Source organism: Anolis carolinensis, chromosome 4 (genome assembly GCF_035594765.1).
Source record: "Anolis carolinensis isolate JA03-04 chromosome 4, rAnoCar3.1.pri, whole genome shotgun sequence".
Lineage (NCBI taxonomy): Eukaryota > Metazoa > Chordata > Lepidosauria > Squamata > Dactyloidae > Anolis > Anolis carolinensis.
In genome coordinates, this window is record NC_085844.1 from 197208956 (window position 1) to 197232496 (window position 23541).

The window sequence follows — 23541 nt, forward strand, 5'->3', positions numbered from 1 at the left end:
ATGTGGAGAATGTGCCCTGGTTCATAAAGAATGTATAAAGCAAGGATAGGGAGCACCTTTCTGAAAGATCATTGTCAGGGCTGTGCTTGACTTACTGAGATATATGTGAATATAGCCCCAGAATGTTTGCATAGAAGCTTTCCTTTCTATATGCAAGTTGACTTTTTTTCCCCTGCCTACACTTTTCTCACTCATTCTGGGTTTCTTCTCACTTTATACAAGACAAGACAAGTCAGAGAGCACCCTGAAGGGAATCTCATTTATGCCACATAGAAGCAAAGGTTGGTGGGAAAGCATTAGTAGCTTGTCTCCGAAGCCTCTCAAAGTACTGTTTTCTCACAAGAAAAGAGCATAAAAAATCATGTTGGATCAGGCCAAAGCTCTGACTGTCACAGATATTTGTATTCTGTTCACACAATACAGTTACAGCACTCTTGATTGCACTATAACTATCATGGTTTTATCCTATGGAATCCCAAGGTTGTGGTTTGGTGAGTCAGTAAGGTTATCTGCTAAGAATGGTAAATGTCTCTCTTGAAATTGCAGAGTCCAAAATGTTGCCATAACAGTTATAGCGGAATCATGAAGCTAAAATGCTGTAGTGTAAATGGTTCCCAGATGTCTGTGGGAAGCCCACTGACAGAATGAAAAGCTGCCTTTCCATTTGTGGTTCCTGATAACTAGTATTCAAAGGCTTACTGTCTCTGATACTGAAGGTAGTGCAAAGCCAATCTTCCCAACCTTTCATAACCTCATCCTCATGGAATGCATCTAAATTGCATTTTAAAATCATTAGAATGGCAACCATAGTTATATCTTATGATAGTGAATTCACATGTAATGTACTTTCTGTTGTTTTCATGAAGAAGGCTGTATTTCTTAAAGCCTTTTCTTAATCTAGACCTAGACAAACCCTGAAAGCCTCATTGGGTCTAGTTTTTCATCTCTGCTTTTGGTCCAGCCAGAAGTTCTTAGCAAAGATTGGCTTAGAAAGTGCCATAGTAGGGAATGTGAAGTTTTGGGTAATAGTAAAAGGATTCTCTTGTTTTTCTTTTAATTTAGTGTCCACCTGTTCTTTTTTCCTTCAGAGTTAGAAAGACCCAGCAGCCTTTATTAGATTATTTTAAACCTTTCTTCTCTCTATATAGGAAATGCATAGTTTCCTAGATACCCTGAATTGCTTTTGGAGGATGGAAAGGGAGCAAAATTGCTTTTTTCCCCTTTATTCTGGACATTTGTTCATGTTCCGGTCACTTGAGGAGATTCAATCTTTCCTTTCCTCTTTATCCTGAGAAGCAGGGGAGAGATGTAAGCCACCAGCCAGAGAGCTTGCCAAGTTTTCCTGACCTTGCACACATGCTGTGAACCCCCAGCAGTGTCCCATATGTCAAAGAAAGTGCCATCCAGATTGCTACTATATAGGAGCATTCTTCTGACCTTTCCTGTCCAAGCAAAGCATGGTGGGAGCTGTCACGTCTCTGATGCTCCTCTAGGTAGGACATTGGAAATTAATAAGGATAAAAGAGCTGGGACAAACATCCTCAAGAGAATGAGTATATAATTGTAGCCTATGTTGGGCTTTGTGGTTAGAATTGTGGAGAAACTTGCAAGATGTGTTCAGTATCTCTCTCTCTCAGCTAGTTCTATTGTTTAATAAAACAGACTATATACTCAAGTAATATGTGGCCTTTGCAAAGGATTTGACATTACAAGAAATCCTTGCAAACCTTTTAACTTTGTTAAATGAAAGTTAGTGTGTTGTTATTGTTGGCTGCCTGGAGTTCCTATATTGGGGAAAAGACAGGACAAAAATAAATATAGTAACATGTAAATAAATCAATGGTGGTGAGCCTTTTTGCTAAATGTCACCATCTTTCAGCTTCATATGAAGGGAGAAACTTTCTTGATCTTTCTGACATAAATAGGGTGGGTACAGAATAAAAATTAATTATTAAGCACCTCTGTGGTTGTTAATGTAATAATATTTCCCCTTATCAGCCATGGGTCTAATTAACCTTCTGTGTCAGAGATCCTATGCATAGCTCAGCATGTGGAGTTCAGACCTTCCCATCGCCTGATAGTTTTTTCAGCTCTCAGAGAGGCTCCTGCTGCTGTTTCTTCCTGGTGTGGAAAGAAGGAGGCAGGAAGAGATTCAGATGATAGAGAAACAGCAGGGCTTACCTCAATTGGGAAAAGAGAATAAATGAGACCGCCTTTTCACATGAAGTGCATATTTTCCTTCCTCCAGGAGCTCCAAGCAGCCATATTTTCAGGGTCTGAGTTGCGTTCCTGCCTTCCTTTGAAGGAAGGGAGAGGCGGCGGCAGCGGCTGCAACCTCTTTTCCCAGGGCATTTAGTATGGGAAATTTCTTTGGACAGAGTGCAAGGGCAAGAGAATAGCCCCCTACACCTTATCTACAAGGGGACCTGTAAACTGCTCTTATACATGTATAATAATATGCATGGCTGATATCTGTCTCTGTTCCTTCAAAGAGAATATTCACTTTACAAAATAAACATTTATGTAGTTTTGTAATTTGTTTGCTACTGGAATTTGCATCTTTATCAAGAAATTATGAGGTGGTATCTGACAGTCTCCTTGTTTGTGGGCATCCATCTTTACTTTCTGAGTATAGTTTTCCTCAGAAGATGGAGTAGGAAAATTATAGCCCTTCAGTGTTTTGACTGCAACTCCCAGCTTCTTCACCATTGGGTATGTTTTCTAGGGATGATGGAGATTTCAGTCCAGCAACATGTGGAAGGCTGTATTTTGCCCATCTCTGTCACAAAGTAACAGTACAATGTCTGTGTCTTGTCATTAAAATGCAAGAGGAGTGAGCAATGCCTCTTATATACAGTTAGATCCTTTCCTGGTGTTTCAATACAAATCCTTCCCATAGTGAAATCCACCTGTTGAAAAACATGTATTTTATTCTCTGCTCAGATGTCAAATGGGGGGGGGGCTTGTTTAACATCTCCATAAGATCATGAATATGCATTTTTTTCTCTCTCACACAATAGCATGTTTGCCAGAAAATGTACAGGGTGACCTCCTAAGTTCATGCGTGGAAGTTGAAATATGAGAAGTAGCTTATGGGTTTTTTTAATTTTGTGGTGAGGTTCTGTGTACTTAACATTTCAAAAATCTCAGTTTCCTGATTAAAACAAATTATGCCAAGTGCTTTGCATTTGTTTATTTTACCTAATAATTTTCTGTTGTGCCTAATTTATTGTGCAGTTTTCGAAAAAAAGATAGTTCTCTAGCCGAGCCCAAGATTTAATTGGGAGTGGTAAGGTGAGAGGGCCAGGTAAAAAGCCGTAAGAATGAAAATCTGAAAGAAACCCACAGGGATCACTTCATTACCAATCTGTGAAGCTGTACTCTGGGCTAGATTGATTAGTTTTACATAAATTATATGTTAAAATGAACTGGAGAGGGATATGAATAGAAATGGAAAAGAAGATAATTGGCTTCAAATTTTACTTTGAAAATAAATTTCACACCTCTTGAAATTGGTCATGGAACAAATTTCCATGGCAGCTTAATTGTTTCAAGAATGAGAAATGCACACCAAAATGCATACAGACATGTTTGAAAAATGTGTTGCTGCATGCTTTCACCAAAGGAGATAATGTATAAAAACCCATACATCTAGAATACCTGCATTTTGGAAGAAAATGAAATACATACTTTCATTATGGAAGGAACACAAACATTGCAGCTTGATAAAGAAGATGACATGACAAAAATGCTTATAAGAATCTGAGAAATGTAATAAAAATAATTATGCAAGAGGTATTCCCAGGAATGAACTAAAAGATTTTTTTCTAGTCCAAACCAGTGGTGTTTTGGTCTAGATATAGTGCCTGCACATTTCCTGGCTTTTCCAGCCATGATACTTTGAAACTTACTGATAGACGTGATTGTGAGGATGCTGTTTGTTTAAGCACAGATATTTTATTTAGAGATGCCAAAGCTGTTCAGGACTAAAGCCTGAGTTAATTGTTGCTTTTGCTTCTTTATATTTCAACCCCCCCCCCCCCCCGCCTTCCATTCAGAGTCCCTTTGATCTGTCTCAGTTACTGGGTTCTTATTCATGCCATGCCTTTGCAGGGCTGCATTTACTGCCTGAGAACTCTTAGTTTGATACGGAGCAATATATCTAATCAGACTTACATGAGATGAAGGAAAGTAGCCTTTAGAATTGGATTCAAAGCAAGTGTGTTTCCTTGACCATGTTTTTTAATTTTATTTTCCTTGCTTGCAGGTCTATCAGGGAATCCTGCGGATTTGGAGAAAAGAAGGCAAACATTTGGCCAGAACTTCATTCCACCCAAAAAGGCCAAAACATTCCTGCAGTTAGTCTGGGAAGCATTGCAGGATGTTACATTAATCATATTGGAAATAGCAGCCATAATCTCCTTGGGCCTGTCTTTCTATCACCCACCTGGTGGCGACAATGAAGGTAAGTCATATCTGTGTTAGGAAGGATGGAGCAAGGCAGAGAGATCATGCAGTAAAATAAGCACATTCTGGCCAAGGCAGACCTTCCATCCCTAAACAGGCTGGAAGGCATGAAAATGTATAGCAGGGCCACTTGAACAGTTAAACAGTGTGGCCACCACAGACATATCCCTGCATAGGTGAAAATGATTATCTTCTATTTGTTCCCTTGTTAAATATAGATATTATTTCCTACCTGATTGTTAAACAGATTTCTTTCTCCCTAACTCAATTTACTAGCATGCAAAATGGCTACATTTTTCTGTCCACTATCTCACTCATATTTACACACTCAGCATACTAAACCCCTATTCTTTAGCTTAATGTGACAGAGCTGAATGTAATAAAATCCTGAGAAGCAGCTTTATCCAGGAAGTTATTTAAATTAAGACAGTATTTCCTGAGGATTCCCAACACACGCTGGAAAGAAATCTGCTTCCTTGGTTCTGGCCATGCTCCAGCAAGTGGATAATTCCATTTTGCTAATTAAAAATAATAACACAATGCTGTTTGTCATGGATTCTGGATTTTTATTTGCTATGATGTTATACAGAATTCAGGTAAACACATTAGACTGAATTTGAGTGATGAAAACATTTCTCTACTTAAATAGGAATGGGAATGAGAACCTTATTGTAGTTTATTGATCCTGCACCTGAAAACATATTTTAATTATACTAATATTCAAATAATGTGTGTTCAGCCCCCACACTATCTTAACTACTTGGAAAGTGAACTGGCTGCACAGGGAACAGATTGGAGACTATATAGCTGAGTCAAAGAAGAATTTCTTAACTCACAAGAATTTTAGACTTTCTCTCCTGAGTCTCACTACAAAGTCTTTATGAGGAGAAGTAAAGTTTGTGAGAGATTGACACAGTTCTGGCCAAATTGAGGCTCTTGAATCTTTGTTTCTTCGTATTGTCTCTTTCTTATATTGTGTTCAACTGTCTTTATGATGTTCTCAAAATGTAACTTCGACTGGACTTGAATACAGCTCCGACTGGATGTGCTATTTTGTAGACCCTCTGGCCTTTCTCTCTCTTCACCTTCCGGTCACAAAAATGCTGATTCTTCCCAGAACCAGAAATGCCTTGCCTGAGGGTCCGCCCCTGAGGGGATTCTTGAAGGAGCAGGATGACGGAGACTTCAAATGCAAAGAGGCTGCCTAGACTGACCATGCAGAAACTGTACATAAAATATTAATCCTTCTAACTAAAAAGGGCTTAATTAGGGATAAACAGTGAAGGTTTTCATGGGGCACGACAATGTGTGAACCTAGATAGGAAATGAAATTGGAAGAAAACAGAGTTCAACCACTATCGCACCAACGTCTTTTGTCAAGAAAAAGGGATATCATGTAGTTTATGACATGTATCCAGCTACTGTAAGCTAACAGTTCAGATTGAATAGCCATGGTGGCTGTGACAGTATTGCACAGAAAAGAAGGGTGTGTTGGTGAAATGCTTTATCTGGACAGATGAATTTTGGAGCCATTTTGCTTTTGCACACACTAGATCTTATGTTCCACAACTGAAAGCTCCATCAGCTCTAACTCTTATTGCCTTTAAGAGGAGATGGAAACAGTTTTTGAGCATTCCAGTATCTGATAACTGAAAGTAAGAAAGTCTAAGAAGGAATGAAAATGCAGACTGTTTTTTTTTTTAACACCATGAAACTCATAGTGCAGACTTACATTTTGCCTTCGATGAAGACATGCAGTCCATAACTTTTTCTCTCCAGTGGAAGGTTTTAGGCAATGTAATCTCTTTGTAGAGTTTGGGATAGAGAAAGAAATGAGAAAATGCTATTATTGTTATTTACTTATATGCTGCCTCTCTACTGATAATGGGACTCGAGGTGGCTAATAATACAAATTACTAAGATACACATCAGTATAAAAATTTTAAAACTATACATTTTTGAAAATAAGGAGAGGGATTGAGAAAAAGAGGCTGTCACTCTGCTCACTTTGAGCTTTTGTCTCCTGCAAGTTTTTCGTGAAGTGATGTGGTCTTCAAGCTGAAAAATATACTTTTCTCTATCATTGCAAATGCATCCTAGGAATGATTTATGTATATATAAATTAATTGTGTGTTTTTGTGTAACCCAGCAGTTTTTTGATTCCAAGATCATGACAAGGTAGGGAATCTTGGGAACCCTGTCTTATAACCTACTTGCCAGCACTTGTTCTCAGACTGCCTCTGTTTCCACCAGGAGTAGCTAAACAAACCACATAGTGTTTCACTCCATTACTTGTTTCTTGTTTTGCCCAAAGGTAGAGACAACTGCTGCTTTGATACATTGGATGGCTGGGAACACGAACCAGAGCAGTGTCTCCTTCCACACTGGAGGAACATGATACATTAACTATAGGCTTTTTGTTTAGCTGTTCCCACTGCAAGTTCATGGTAACTTAGCATTTATGCTCATCTCAGGCCTATTGTGTTATGTGAGTTGCTCCCTACTTGGTTACTTAGTATTTGGGCTATAAGCACAGTAAGGCAACATCATGGCTAACCCGCAAAGCAACATTAAATTTGCATTCACTGTTGCTCTCCTTTTTTTAAAAAAAGGTTTCTTATCTCATTTTACATTTGTCTGTGAAGCCATCATTCAGCTGACAAGTACTGTTAAGACTTCAAGGCATTTGTTCATAATGGAAATCATCTTTGCCTTTGATATTTTCTAGTCCTTTAGCTGAAAAATATTTGCTGTTCTACTCTGTCTTCTTTTTCTGTGTGGGATTTAATAGAACAGCTCAAATATGGACATTATTAAGTACTTCTTGTGGAGTTTTCCCTTTCTTTTTTCTCTAATCATTTTAAAAACCCATCTGCTTTTTGTTTTGATTGTTGTGTTTCAATGTTGATTATTTCAGTAACATGAAGTGACTCCAAACATGTGTTTTGGGTGGCAATTTAGAGCTCAACAGCATCAAGTAATTCCACTCCCCACCCATGAATACATTATTCATTAGATTGAATTTTATTTGACATTTCATTGCCACCATGTTTAGTTTGGCAAGACCATCACACTCACAATCTGCCTTATTGTCCCAAAAGTTTACAATGAAATCAACAAATTGTGTTGCTTTCTTTGGCATGCCATGGTTTGTGACATGGGTAGCAATGTAGTTGTATTCCCCGTTAAACATATTTATTTACAGGAATAGCAAGGTTCTTTTATATGTTCCAATTCCTTCTAGATAGATTTCTAGGAAATTTGGTATGGACAATGTTTCCTCAACAAAATGTTGTTCTTCAATCTTATTGCCAATTTCTAGACCATGTCCTTTTTTGGGGGGGGGGGGGGGGAATCAAACCATTTATGATGGATATAGATTGATTTCCACTGTCAGAGGCAGTGTGCTTCTCAGTAGCAGTTCTAGGGAAATTGAGTAGAAATGTTGTTTCTTGTATTGTCTGTGTTGTTTTCCCTGTAAGTATCTGGAAAAAATCTTGTGTAACAAAGAAATTGATGGAGGAGGGACAGTGAGGAGAAACCTTGGAAATGAATAGTATAGGGGCATTGATATATGATTTGTGGTGTTTCCATGCTTAAATTCCTTCTGGATATGTTCCATTTATATTTCTATGTCCTAGATTATAGCCTGGTTTGCTACCTGAAATGAAACTAAGCTTTTTGAAAGGGTTTGCACAGATATTCTACTTTTATCTGTGCATCCAGCTTTGTCTCTATATCATTTTCTTGTCAAACTCTGGTTTTGTTCTTTGTAGTTTGATTTTGTTGTGCATGGGAAATCACCCTTAGCATTTGTAGACATTTCACCTTTTTGGGGCTGCTTTAAAGAGTGGTGAATATTGATACCAGTTGGCCTCTTCAAGAGTCCTCAATCTCAAATCTTACTGATTTCACTTCATCCTGTCTATCTTATACCTCATTGTGAGTTGAGATCTGTATTGGTCTGGCTCTAATCCCTTTCTTGACCTGTGTCTTCTTCAGCTCTTCCTTTGTGTTCCTTTGACAGCCGTCTTACATATATTTCCATCTTATCTACACTGTCAACCTGAGTTTTGGTCCTATCTGGGAGGTTTTGGATTTGGTCCTTTTGTACGCCACAGTTTCAGTCTTGATCTTAAATGTACTTTTTAGGAGGGCTGTGCAGGAACTCTGTTTTTAGTGTGGCTGTTCTATAAAGTCATTCTGTGGGTGGATTGTACCCATTCTTTCCTGACTACTACAATTTTCACTGGGTTTTTTTCCTGAGTCTGAAGTGACTCACTGTTTTCTCATTCCACAAAGAATTCCACAGCTTTTACACACACACACACACACACACACACACACAGGCACATTACTTTAGCTGTCTTTCAGACCCCTGGCACATGAGTCGATTTTAGACTGCTTCGTAATTTCACTTTAAGATTCTTCAGCACTTTTGAGTGAATATCATCTGTTCTTTTTGACTTATAGCTGCCTATTTTATCTCTTTGCTCTTAAATGTCTCTTATTGAAACATCAATTTGTTACAGCTCTCTAGATTTATTACCTAAAACATGCCAGTAACTATATGTTCCTAATTTAAGGGCTTATATCCAGTGATTGAGCCCCAGGGATAAATGGCATAGCTGATTGTGCCCTGTTATTAAAAATGAATTAAGGAAATTTAAGATTATATTGTCTAGAATTAATTTCAAGGTCTAGGCATGGAAGTCAAATGGAAATTCCACAGCATCTGAATATTTTCTTTGTATCTCTCTTTGTGTGCATCTTAGTCTTTCTCGTGCTATTAAAAGGCATAAGAACTTCTAGCTTTAGAGTGTGTCTAAAATTCTCATATGGGAAGTAAATATGTATGTCGTTTACTCACTGAGTTCAGATCCCTAATGTAAAAAAATCCACAAGAGATGGATGGTTTCACTTGTAAATTTACAGTACAGCCCTGTAAATGTTTCCTTAGAAGCCAATGCAGCTAGATAAAGAATTGTCTTATAGACATATGATAAGCGGTATCTCTTCCCTGCTTGTATGTATTCATAGTATTTTGAATGGATATGGAATCCAGTATCTGAGAAACAACATCATTTTTTAAAATCATGTCTGTGAAGATCTGTTTAAATAAAAAGTGTGGTGTCAATGACTAGTGAAATCTCATGAGATTTGTATGATTGAGGGTGGAACTTCAGTACTTTTTTTCTCTAATAAGTAAGCTAAATAACAAAACTAAACATATCTATGTACATTTGCTTAATTTACAAAAACACATGCGCAGAAATGCACACCAACACATAGGTTGTAGCATTTTGCTTCTTATATATATACATTTTATTTTTCTAATAGCTACACCTCCTACTTCAGTAATATACTTTTAGTGCAGCTAAGGAATAACTTAATACCATAAAGCAAACTGTCAAAACAACACATCAACATTATTAAAGAAACAAATACAATACAAAAACTTGAAAATACCTCATTGACTGAATAAAATTCTGGGGGTGGGTTTTTTTTTTAATCAACAACAACACTGAATAGAAATTCATTTTCATCTGCTTTTTTGTGTCCGGAGTGACATGAGAAACTGAAAGTTGCTTCTGATGTGAGAGAATTGGCCAACTGCAAGGACGTTGCCCAGGTGTTTGATGTTTCACCATCCTGTGGGAGGCTTCTCTCATGTCTCCGCACGGGAAGTTGGAGCTGACAGAGGGAGCTTACCTACTCTCCCTGGATTCGAACCGCCGACCTGTCAGTCAGCAGTCCTGCAATCAGTCCAATGGGTTTAATCTATTACGCCACTGGGGGCTGCAGAGAAGACATAAAGAGATTGCTACTTGATACTCTCTTGAGAAAACATTCCAAAGAGGATGCATCTACACTGTAGAATTAATGGAGGTTGACACCACTTTAACTGCTATGGCTCAGTAGTAGTATGGAATCATAAGAGTTATAAATGTAAAAAATCTTTAGCTTTCTCTGCCAAAGAGGGCGGGTGATTCACCAAGCTACAACTTGCAGAATTCCATAGCATTGAGCCATGGGAGTTAAAGTGAAATTCATTCTACAATGTGAATGCATCAAGAGAGGATTTTTAATCCAATTCCGCTCTTGGAAACATCCAAGAATAGCAATTTTACAATAATCCTGTCTCAATTCGTAACTTCCCCCAAAACTAAAATGGCAGAGCTGGAAGTGAATGTTTAGACACTTCTTTTTTTAAAAAAAAAATGCTCAGTCGTTTTAGCATTCTAAGGTAGTGATGCAGTCTGTATTCAGCCCTGGGATGAAAACTGACCCTTGATCTCTCATGTTATACCTTTGTATGATATAATAAAGATGGACTGGAAATTTCCCATGCTTACCCTTAAATATCAGTGGTAGATGCATGTCTGCATATATTGGGCTGATTTCATGAGAGATAATTTTTTCCCCAAAATAGAGAAACGGAATCCTTCTGGCTTGATAAGAGTTAATTACAGTATTCATTTTAATTAAGTTAGCCCAGGCTGTTGGTGTTTTATTTATTGTGTCAGAAGCAAACCAATGGTACAGTTGTAATGTATTTAAAACACAAACAATGTTAAAAACTTGGTATTATACTAAATGTCCTTTGACCAATAGCTGGCCACTTGGAGTGCCTCTGGTGTTGCTATTAGAAAGTCCTCCATTGTGCATGTGGCAGGGCTCAGACTGCACTGTAATAGATCATCTGTGGTTTGTTCTTCTCCACACTCGCATGTTGTGGACTCCACTTTGTGGCCCCATTTCTTAAGGTTGGCTCTGCATCTCATGGCACCAGAGCGCAATCTGTTCAATGCCTTCCACGTTGCCCAGTCTTCTGTGTGCCCAAGAGGAAGTCTCTCATTCGGTATCAGCCATGGATTGAGGTTCCAGGTTTTAGCTTGCCACTTTTGGACTCTAGCTTGCTGAGGTGTTCCTGTGAGCATCTCTGTACATCTTAGAAAACTCTTTCTTAAGACGTTGGCATGTTTGCTGATGTCCGAACAGGGGATGGGCCAGAGATGTCCTTTCATGATTAGCAGCTACTTCCAGGCAGACGTCAGGTGGTGCAATACCGGCTAAACAGTATAATTTCTCCAGTGGCGTGGGCCATAGCATCCTGTGATAATGTGGCATGTCTCATTGAGAGCCACATCCACTGTTTTAATGTGGTGAGATGTATTCCTCATTGGGCATGCGTATTCAGCAGCATAGTAGCAAAGTGTAAGGGGAGATGTCTTCACTGTGTCTGGTTGTGATCCCCAGGTTGTGCCAGTCAGCTTTTGTGCAATATTATTTCTATCACCCACCTTTTGCTTGATAGTCAAACAGTGCTTCTTGCAAGCAAGAGCATGGTCCAGGGTAACTCCCAAGTATTTTGGTGTGCTGCAATGCTCCAGTGGGATTCCTTCCCAGGTAATCCTCAGAGTTTAAGAAGCTTGTCTATTCTTAAGGTGAAAAGCACATGTCTGTGTTGTAGATGGATTAGGAATCAGCTGGTGTTCCCTATAATAGACAGTAAGAGCACCTAAAACTTTGGAGAGCTTCTGTTCAACCATTTCAAAGCTCCCTGCTTGGGCAGTAATAGCACGATCGTCAACATAGATGAAACTCTCTGTCCCTTCTGGGAGTGGCTGATCATTTGTGCAAATGTTAAACATTGATGGAGCAAGCATGCTCCCTTGAGGCATGCCATTCTTCTGTTTTCTCCATCTGCTTCTCTAGCCCTGGAATTCAACAAAAGCTCCTGTTTTGTAGCAGATTTGCTATGAAGCAGGAGAGGTGGTAGTCCTTTGTGATATTATAAGTTTTCTCAGGAGAAGGTGATGGTTTACAGTGTCATAAGCTGCTGACAGGTCTATGAAGACACCTCCTGTAATCTGCTGCCTTTCAAAACCAAACCAGTAGGGTGTTGAAATGATAATACATTATGTCTAACAGTGGTTCCCAACTTTGTGCCTCTGTTTGATGGGGATGGTCAAAGTTGAAATCCTAGTGCCATGGCATAGCTAAGAATATGGTTCTAGATCAGGAATGGGCAACTGCAGGTAGGTTAGTGGTCAGTCCCCCCATCTCCTCCACAAGGCACACCCACCAAATATTTGTTTTCATCCATAGTCCATTTCAAAATGGCAACAGGTGATATCTTGCCATTCCATGTCACTATTTTTATGACTGCAAAGAAAAACTGAATTATTGAGGGGTAGTGTAGATTTCTGGAGTGCTGGTATTTCCACATGGTTTCATGCATTGGTGAGGAAGTTTTTATTCCAAAAATTATCTGAGTTTTCTTAAATGGACAGTTGAAAGATTAGTGGGGAGCTTCAGGGGCCACAAAATTGAGGTCTGAAGATATATGCATCCCATGGATTACTCTGTGCTAATCCCTGGTCTGGAATACGCAGAGTTATATTCTGCACCCAGTAACTGGGGAAAGACCCCCAAAGCCACCGTGGCATCTTTTTGTCTCAAGGCACAGGATAATGAATAGATTTAGAATATTTTAGGCTAGCACCATGGTTATTCTGCATTGTTGAGTTTTGCCTGGCAACAGGACATATCCAGCAACAGTGAGTCAGTGTCTTGTGGTCTGTCATACCTGTTCTGCATTAATGTAATCTGCAAATTAGTTTCCAGTGTCGCTGTTGATGCTTAGAAACTGCTCCTTTTATAGCGTTTACTTGCCTTAGCCAGCTAATACATTCATAATTGTGTCAGCTCCCACCTGATGTGTAGATGAACCTCCAGAGGCATTTGGAAAAGCTTTATGCTAAGCCTTCAGCAACATTTAGTAGGCTCATGGATGAAAGCAAGTTGGTTAGTGGATGGTCTAGAGACATATGTCTGCAAATTTGAGCAATAGGAATAACTCTCTCCTTTTCTACATGTCATATGGTTTCTGAGAATGACCTTTATACGTGCATCCTCAATTGTAATCCAAAAAAAGAATAATGTTTCCAATAATGTTAAACAATGAGGATGAAAGGAATCTTCACTTGAAATATCTGATCAGCAGCAAAGCTTTGTAGAACATGTTGTGAAGATTCTAATCACAAACTGATTGCTGGTGTAGAAACTTCATACTTTGCATACCATCCTTCTCTCATTTCTTCTTGAAGATACCAAATTCTCTGGCAGATATTGGGTTTAAGTGCATAATGAATAACTCAGAAGTGTTTCCATTCATTATCAAAATCCATTTAATACAATGACATTGTAAAATAGTCTTTTAAAACAGGGTTGAAAACTATATGGCTTTCCTGATGTTGTTGTCAAAGGCTTTCATGGCCAGGATCACAGGGTTGTTGTGTGTTTTCCGGGCTGTATGGCCATGTCCCAGAAGTATTCTCTCCTGACGTTTCACCCATATCTATGGCAGGCATCCTCAGAGGTTGTGGGGATGCCTGCCATAGATGTGGGTAAAACGTCAGGAGAGAATACTTCTGGAACATTTCCTGATGTTGAACTGCAGTTTACTGTATTCTTTACCATTGGCATAGTGCGGCATATTCCTACTCCTGTTTTGCTTGGAGAGCTGCACCATTCCCACCTTGGGGAGAATTAAACTGGTGCTCTTCCTTCTGTTTCTCTAGTTATGAAGTATGCATCCTCAGCATATCATAAGTCTATAATCTTTTGAGTTCCCCTCCTGAGGTTTGAAAGTGTGCTTGAAGTAGAAATGTGGTGCTTACAAATGCACTTACGGGGAAGAAAATTAGCTCACATGTAGCACCCTTCTTCTGAGTTGTTGCAAGTAGATTGCTTGTCAGCCTTGATGACCCCATGCATTTCATTGGGTTTTCTTAAGTATTGAATACTCAGAGGTGGTTTTGCCTGTTATTTCATTTGAAATATAACAAATAGCACCTGATATTCATTGGCAATCTCCGATCCAAGAACTAACCAGGATCAGTCTTGCTTAGCTTCCAAGATCAAACTGGATTTGGTGATTTTCTAATATTTAGACCCACATTCTTGTGACTTTATGCTAAATCTGTGATGGAGTTTTCCTGACAAGATATGCTCAGAGAAGGCTTTGGTCAGAGGCCAAAAGAATATGACTTGCCCAAAGCCATCCAGTAGTTTTCAAAGACCAAGAAGTGATTTGAACTCTGGTCTCCCAGAACCCTAGTTTACTACTCAAACAACAACACCATGTTTGTCTAAACATGAATAGCTGAACTGGCCTCCTCAATCCAAGAAGGGATGACTATCTGCAAATACCATAGAAGATCAATTTCAGAAAGCTTACTGTTGTGCTTTATTGGAGGATTAATATCAAGTTTGATAGCTCGATCAGTCCCTTCCACTGATATGATCATGGGATAAGAGTGGGGAAAATGTGGCCTATAGACTGCATGTCACCAATGGGGCCTCGTTTTGCAGATTGCAGACCCAATTTTGACAAGATTTTTTCCCCAGAATTGTACACAAGACACCCCCTTTCACTAACAAAGCTGAAGGAAAACAAGTGAGGTGCATGTGTATGAAGATGTAAAGTCTAGAATATGGGGATGTAGTGGTTTAACCCTCCAGAAGAGGAAGTAGTAGATGTGCATTGTTCATTGTCTAAGTACTCAGTTTGTCAGATGGATTTTCCTTGGAGTTTTCTACATTTAAGGGGAAGCAGATTAAAAAGTCCAAGCCAAAATGAGAGAATCTTCAGGGGATTTCTTGTTAAGTTTTTCCCTCCCTACTGATTTGTAGATATTTTGTATTTCAGAAAAAGAGTGGCATTGAGTCTTCGAGGAAAGGTGGCCTGGAATTGTTCCATTAAGTAAAATAAATAAGGTCAAACTGTCAGTCCAAAAGAACAAATGGTACTATGCAGTAATTTATGTATCTTAAATGTCCTCTAACACTGACACCAATACTTTTTATTGTTTGTGTATGCACTCTCCCTAAGGATACACTCTTTCGAAAGGATTCTTCTTCACCTATGCAGTTTCATAGGATGACATTCCTGTTTCTGTGTGCTTGGCTGGGTCACAACGTTGTTTGGCTGGAAGTCCTACAGAATCCAATAGGGTTTACCCCCTAGTTAAGACGGCTATGTGGTTGGGTGGAAATGGGTGGGTCTGTTATTTGTCTCATTGTCACTCCAAGCTTTTGGCAACAATGTATCTTATTCTGTTCTCAATATAATTTATTGTAAACACTAGGTATGGCCCTTCTTTACACTGCATTTAGGATGTGCATCAAGTTCAAAAATCTAGTCTAGAGAAGTTCCAAACACTGGATTCCATTGGAGTACAGTTCCCTTTGCTATTAGCCACAATGCCTTAGAAATCTGGGAACTGTGGATAACAACTATCTGGGAACTCAATACTGTGAACCATTGGTCTAGAAAACTGTCTTAAACTGTATGACTAAATCCTTAGGTCCTGAAAAACTTGCCAACAGTAAACATTTTCTGAACATCACCTAGTGGCTATTTTAGACGTTTACATGAATCTGTTATGCAGTACCAGTAGACGCTGCACAAGATACTTAAGCTGTACTTCATAAAAAGAAAAATCAGCCTATTTAGCAAGCCTTACACATGCTGACTTGTTATCAGTAAATGTTTGGTTTTTATACCTATTTTATACCTATGTACTCAAGATCTAGAATAGTGGTTCCCAACCTTTAATTCTCAAGATGTTTTGGACTTCAGCTCCCACAATTCCTAACAGCTGGTAAACTGGCTGGGATTTACAGGAGTTGAAGTCCAAAATAACTGCAGGACCAAAAGTTGGGAACCACTGATCTAAAACAACAGTGCTATTTTATTATATTGTGTAGAGACCTACAAGAAGCAACTGATGGAAGGTGCTGTAAAAGTTAAGATTATAATTCAGAGCATCTCTCCCTCCCTCTTTCCCTCCCTCTTTTCCCTTCTATTTCTTTCATGCCTCATTACAGCGTGTGGGGAAGCAAAAGGCAGTGCAGAAGATGAAGGTGAGGCCCAGGCTGGATGGATCGAGGGGGCAGCCATCCTCTTCTCAGTCATTATTGTGGTGCTGGTCACAGCCTTCAATGACTGGAGTAAAGAGAAACAGTTCCGGGGCCTCCAGAGCCGCATTGAGCAGGAGCAGAAGTTCACAGTCATCCGCAAGGGGCAAGTGATCCAAATCCCTGTGGCTGAGATTGTGGTGGGAGACATTGCTCAGATCAAATATGGTGAGTGACTGGTCTGAAGATTTTATCTTTCCCTGAGTTCATTGCTATATTCGAAAAAGTTTACACACTTGTCAGCATTAGTCTACTATTGCATCTACTATTGATATTTTGGTCACTTTTTAATTCTCTTAACTGTGTTAAGAAGACGCCCATAAATGTTTTGTACCCAACAAAGAGCAGAGGCATCTGCTTCAGCATAGTGAAGTGTAAGAATAGAAGGAATTATTTAGTTTGAAGGACTTTAGATTTTTTTTAATTTACTTGTAGAATAAAACTGGAAAACATATGGTCTTCCAGAAGTTTCTGGTCCGTAGCTTCCATTTGCCTTCACCAACAAAGCCAATGGTTAAGAATAATGGAAGCAGCAGCCCAACAGTATCTAGAACATGCCTGGCCAACCTGTGCCACTCCAGGTGTTTGGGTCCTAACTCCCAGAAATCCCAGCCAATTTACCAGTTGTTAGGAATTGTGAAAGTTGAAGTCTAAAATTCCTGGAGTGCCAGGCCTGATCTAGAGGATCACAGCATTTGCCTTAGCTGGTGTAGGGATTGAAAGTAAAGGGATGGGATAGAGGAACATAATGGGCAAATGTCATAGAGAAAGGTGTACATGTCAGGCAATAGCAGGCACCAAGTTTGATGAGAACCAAGATAGATAGAAATAGTGCTTGGGGTATGGGTGGATGTGATGTAGACTAAATATTAGGCAAACATGTAATGAAAATGGGACCAAATGCAACAGATTTTCCACAAGTGAGACTTCAATGTTGTGAGAATATCATATTAAATACACAGACATTCAGGTTGTTAGCCTGTCTCAAAATTATCGTAATGTTCTTGTATAGTACAAATACCCTTTCACCTTTATTGAGGCCACATCAAATCCATAATCTTTCAGTTTGTAGAACTGCAAATATACTTGGGTGGGGGAAGTCTCTGTTCTTAATTTCAACTAGATCTTGGGACTAAACTAGACATCTGTCCAATGATATGTAGCTCATGTCTATGTTTTTATGGTAATTATAAATAGAATGGTGGAAGTGCAATACTCAACCACAATCTACGCATTCTCAACAAGACTAGAACCATAAAATCAGGAACTGAATAGTAAGTGAACATTTAGGTGAATCTGTTTTGACTCAATGAGAGTAGCAATTGGATGAGAGCCAGGGTGGGAATCATATGTGTTTTCATACATTGTTTAAGTGCAATTCTTAGCACTCCTAGCAAGCATAGCTATTTGAAGTGTGCTGGGAGGTGCAATCCAACAATATCTGGAGAGCCATATGTTCCACACCCCCAATTTCTCATGAATACAGTATGCAAGGTGAGGGGGAGCTTATTACTTCCATTCCCAGCATGTGAATCCCCCTCCCCATATAGTTTGAGGTTTGAAAAACATTACTGTTGGCATCAAAAATAACTTTTCTGAGAAGGAATAATAAACCTCCTCATATGACCTCATTTTCAGTAACAATTGCATCACCTGTGCCTGTAATTGAAGTAAGCATGAAGACATTCCTTCCTACACATTCGACGATTAATTATTAGGTTGAACTATCTGCCCATCCAACTACAGGATACTTTGCCACTACTACTTTGCACTTTATGGACTACTTTGGCTGAGAAACTACCTCTCCCATTTTGATATATTCTGCACCTTGGCCGAGATCCGTGTTTTAGTCTCCTGTTTTTAACATTTTATGCTGTATGTTGATTTTTATTGCTGGAATATTTGTTTTATCGTTTTATTGCTGTATGTTTCGGGCTTGGCCCCCATGTAAGCCGCTCCGAGTCCCCTCTAGGGAGATGGGACGGGGTATAAAAATAAAGTTGTTGTTATTATTATTATTATTATTATTATTATTATTATTATTATTATTATTACACATTATGCATGAAGAAGAATATGTAGCTTGAGCTTTAGAAATGACAAAAGATTCACTCATTTTTGTATTGTTCAAAAGTAGCCAAACAACTCTGATTTCTTCTTCCAGGTGACTTGTTACCTGCAGATGGAGTCCTGATTCAAGGAAATGATCTGAAAATTGATGAGAGCTCTCTTACTGGAGAATCAGACCAAGTGAAGAAATCTCTGGAAAAAGACCCTATGCTGCTTTCTGGTAAGTCTGCCAAACATAGTAACCCATCCTAACCCTGTACTTGTAGGGCCCAGGAGTTTGGTTTTGAGCCTGTTTGGGATCATAGTATCCCTTTATCTTGTGGGGTCATAACTGAGAAGACTGTATCCCACATTCTCCTACACTGTATTGTTCCTACTAGTGAGACACAGAAGAAGACCTTTCCAGGAGACCTCATTTTCCCAGCAGGTGATAAGAGATGCTCCTTCAAGTATCAAGGTCTTGAACTATGTAGGGCAGTGGTTCTCAACCTGTGAGTCCCCAGATGTTTTGGCCTTCAACTCCCAGAAATCCTAACAGCTGGTAAACTGACTGGGATTTCTGGGAGTTGTAAACCAAAACACCTAGGGACCCACAGGTTGAGAGACACTGATTTAGGGGAGTTTTGTTCATAATATCAGTAACACCTTGAATACAGACAAAATGCTTATTGGCTGCCAGTACAATTTCTTTAACAATGGCATTGCATGATTTCTCCAGTCAACAGTCCGACTGCTGCATTTTACACTGGCTGTAGCTTTTCAGTCATCTTCAAGGAAACTCCACATAACAGAATATCTTCTTTACTATGTTATACTTTCCAATGGGAACAGAGAAACCAGCACACACAGGCATGCAATGGCACATATATAAAACCTTACCCATTAGTTGTTTAGCCTAGATTTGAAATAGTGGCCAGTACATTGAGGTCCATTAGCTATTTACTCTCTCAACTTCCAAATGGAATAGGGTGGATTTTTATTTAATCTGTCTTGTTTCTCTTTTCCACATTCTATCTTTTTTATAAAAAAAAAATCCTAGGTACTCATGTGATGGAGGGTTCTGGTCGAATGCTGGTCACAGCTGTGGGTGTCAATTCACAAACTGGAATTATTTTTACTCTTCTGGGTGCTGGAGAAGGGGAAGAGGAGAAGAAGGTCAAGAAAGGTAATGTTCAGAAGTTAGGCTTTCTATAGGAAGCATCTTCTTACAATTCTTTAGTTGTATTGACGCTTGGTTACTAGGGTGGGAGCATAAACATCCCTAAGTGTGAATATCTAGATTCAGACTTTTGGGACTCTGTAAGGATATGCTGTGCATGCTGTAACTCTTTCTAAAGCTGTAAACTCAAACTGTAGCTGGCAGAGATATTCCAACAAAAGATGCCACGTAGCTTTTTATGGCTTTTGTGTTGCCTGTTCATTTGGATCTCAATGATGCCATAGATGGGGAGGGGAAATAAAAATTATTTCTGTAAATTAGTTTTGGACATGACACATACAGATTTACAGTAATGAGGCCCTTTTTGCTCTTTTAGATTTTTTTTGTAAGAAATGAGACTTGTCACAAATGGGTGTAGTGTGAAATGCTCCTATATAAGATGCCTACCAGCTAACTATGCCTCTTTGTAAAAACTCCATTCCACCCACTTTCCAGTCCTAGCCTTTATTTAATCATAAAGGGTTCTCCAGTCCCTTTGAGAGACACATTTTGAAGGGGAGGACATGTTTTTTCTAGTGCACTTAAGGAGTTGCTCCTAAACATGCTGATATTTTTTGGGCATTAGTGGTGCCAATTTGCCTGTATAAAGGCAGGTGTTGTTAGTGTGTAGGATTAAGCTAAGGCTACAACCAAGAGGTGTTTTAGTGGTTATTTCACCATGATAACATTATGCCTCTGAAGACCAGGTCAAACAGTGATGGGGAGAACTGAGGACTGGAGATCATGCTTGTGGGCTTTTCAGAAGCACCTTTCTGGATTTTCTTATTGGACCATAAAACAACAGTTCTTATGATTTCTAAGCTTTAAATAAAAAAACCCCGTCATTAGAATGATTCATATTCACTGCAAATGTCTTGTTCCAACCCCTTGACTAGAAAGTACATATTTTTATAAATGTTTAATAAGTGTTTATTTTAATCTGAGGATAGTGATGCCTCTGCCTTAACAGAAGCTGAAATAAAGGAAAATAAAAGGATGTCTTTGTTCTGCCATCATCCTTAGATATATTGTGTGGGAGAGATGTCTTAATAAATTCTGCCCCCCTCCCCAGCTGTTGTGGTTTGGACCAGTGAAGACAGGTTTCAGGACTCATTCCTTATAAAAATACTACATAGTGTTTAAATGAATACTTTACATTAATGTGTTGCCTCCCCACCCCCATCAATCCTGTGAAGCATGCCATTCTTTTTTCCATTTTGTAGGATAATAAGCTCAGACGAGGCAACAACAACTTTAGATGTTAAACAAAATCCAAGCAGATTTATATCAAAGCAGCCAGACTGAACTTGAACCAATTCAGCAGTGTGCCCTGGACAATGCTGGCTGTCACTCACATAAGCTGTGCTAATTCACGCTGAGTTTTACACAGTAGCTTTAGTTTCCAAATAAGGCTTTGATGCTTTACAAAAACAGAACCATTGCCCACATGTTGGATTTGTTCACAGTTGGCAAACGAAGCATGTGCACTTTAAATTCATTCTGGCAAGTTATCCAGGGAGAAATGAAGTGACCTGATGAGGGGATTTCCAGCATTTTCTCAAATGAAACTATACTAAAAGTTAGTGCTTGTTAGTTGCATTAAAGAGGCTGAGGCAGAGTAGAGATGGCTGGGCTGTTTCCCCGATAGTCAAGCAGCCCAGTCTCTCCACATGCACAGGATTTGTTTTTCCCTTCTCCGTATTTTTTTAAATATGAAAAATCAAAGAAAATTGAAATGGTTATAGTTGTAGCTGCCTGCTAGATGAAATTGTTCTTTTGGTAAGGCAGAATCCTGAGGAATCCATCCAAGGTTCCATAAAGCTTCTCTGCCCACAGACCACTGTGGAAACATTCTGCCTTTCTTTGGAGAATAATCATGTATGTGGTGTGTTCCAAGCACTGATGACTATGAGAAATTCCCTAAAGAGGTCTCAAGGACACATTGCCTCCTCACAGGCACATTGGAGCAGCTGAACTGAGACAGTCTGAATACCATACTTGTCCCAAATACAATTTAGTCAATATGTGCCCTAGATGATTCCTGAAGGTAGTTGGCATGGTATTTGAAGAGGGGATTCCCACACACCATTCTATTTATTATATCTGTTACAGAGGAAAACAAGAGAAACCCACACACTATAAAATAAAAATATAATCACTAGGAAAACCATTGAATATATGCATGTATGCTTTTATATCATTAATTACTTAAGGCAGACATATTTCTCCAACACATTTTTATTTGCTATTTATTTTTACGATTGTTCAATGCATGATAATAAGGCACTAGATAAATAGTAACAGGATGGATTTTTCTATTAGTGATCCAGAGTTACTTCACCAGAGGTGACGGCTCTCACTGATCTTTGAGGGTTTATGTAGGAGCATGGACCATGGACTTATATGGTAATGATGACACATATGAGTTGCATTTGCAAGCAGTTGCAGTGTTTATGAACCAGCAATGTTTATGAACTACCCATATTAAAGACTTGGATTCAGCTCTTCAGATAAAACCTAGGCTTCCCTAGAAGCAGTTCTGAGAAATTTTGAACTGCTCTTCTGTTATACAGGGATTTTGTTCTTAAGACAAGGGTGGAAGGAAAATCTTTACTGCTCATCTGGCAGCCTAGGTTTTTTGATAGAAAAATGTAATAAATAAGGCAACCCAGAACCCTCCAGAGATTTTTTACAATTCCTCCAAACCGTAAACAGTGTTACAGTCCATTGTATCTGTTCCTGTACTAAAAGTAGCTAAAACACTTGAAAATGTTTGATACCAGGAAGCTATATGTGAGAACGAGTTAAAGTCTCTAGATTTAGAACTCCCTTTGGAACTGACATTCAAGGATAAGCATCTGGCATCACTACACAAGGCATTTCTTGCAGCATTTCTTGCAGCAGTACCTCCAAATATACATTAGTTCCAATAGCATTATTCCATTCATGTAATTGGATGCTTATTTCTGTAGGTGCTTGCTGCTCTCAGGAGAGTGAGGAAGGGGGGTTGACATTTAAATTGGGGAAAACATTGAACTTCTCCATCCCTTTTATAATGGTGCTCAGGTGGCACCTGTGTCCTATATAGCTTTCCTTCCCCATCCACCAGCCTCCCCCAAGAGAGCACTGAGCCCCCGCATACAGGTGTCCTCACCAGCAGGGACATCGCTATCACAAACCGTGTGCTCAGTGCTCCACCCTTTCTCTCTTTGTCTGAACAGGTAAAAAACCCGGAGCCCCTGAAAATCGCAACAAAGGTAACCAGCCTCTCCATCTTTGAACCAGCACCACACTAACTACTAAGCATTCCTCCTTCCTTCTTCCCATGAGTCTGTGCTCTTTGTCGCTACGGCGGGAATCTCGCCTTGTTGTTCTGGAAGAGGGTGTAATGATTATCACAGTGCTAGCCACCCACCTTGTTTGTTTGGAGTTTTGTTTCCTATATCCACTGCCTCTTTCAGCTTTTCTGCCATGGCACCCTCATCTAGTTGACGGCTACTTCAGATTTGGTCCTATGGGAGAGGTTGTTTATACATTCCCAGTGAGGTAACCATGTTAATTTGTTGCAGCAAACACAACAACGTCCTGTGGCTTAATCTTAAAGATGGACAAGTTTTATTTTGCATAAGCTTCTGCAGACCGTAACCCACTTCATTAGATGGCTAGATTATTATTTCAGTAAGCAGATATTGTAGATGGATGGAACAGGAATGAAACTGAACAGAAAGGCAAGGTTGCAAATATTGGTGACAATGTGGTCTAGATAAACAGACTATCACATGCTGGGATATCACCTCTCAATAACTGTTAAATTACTA

At 39.2% G+C, this 23541-nt stretch overlaps 1 protein-coding gene across 6 annotated transcripts in view; it reads left to right on the plus strand.

Moving 5' to 3' along the window:
• Positions 1-23541, plus strand: part of atp2b4 (ATPase plasma membrane Ca2+ transporting 4) — a 207218-nt gene that overhangs the window by 125757 nt on the left and 57920 nt on the right. For 4 of the 6 annotated variants that reach the window (XM_062978509.1, XM_008109670.3, XM_008109668.3 and 1 more), the window contains exons 3-7: positions 4268-4465; positions 16366-16623; positions 18620-18745; positions 19565-19690; positions 22945-22980. In XM_062978509.1, the coding sequence (XP_062834579.1) occupies positions 4268-4465; positions 16366-16623; positions 18620-18745; positions 19565-19690; positions 22945-22980 (744 nt within the window). The remainder of the gene's footprint in view (positions 1-4267; positions 4466-16365; positions 16624-18619; positions 18746-19564; positions 19691-22944; positions 22981-23541) is intronic. The other 2 variants (XM_008109671.3, XM_008109669.3) reach the window with 1 other exon arrangement.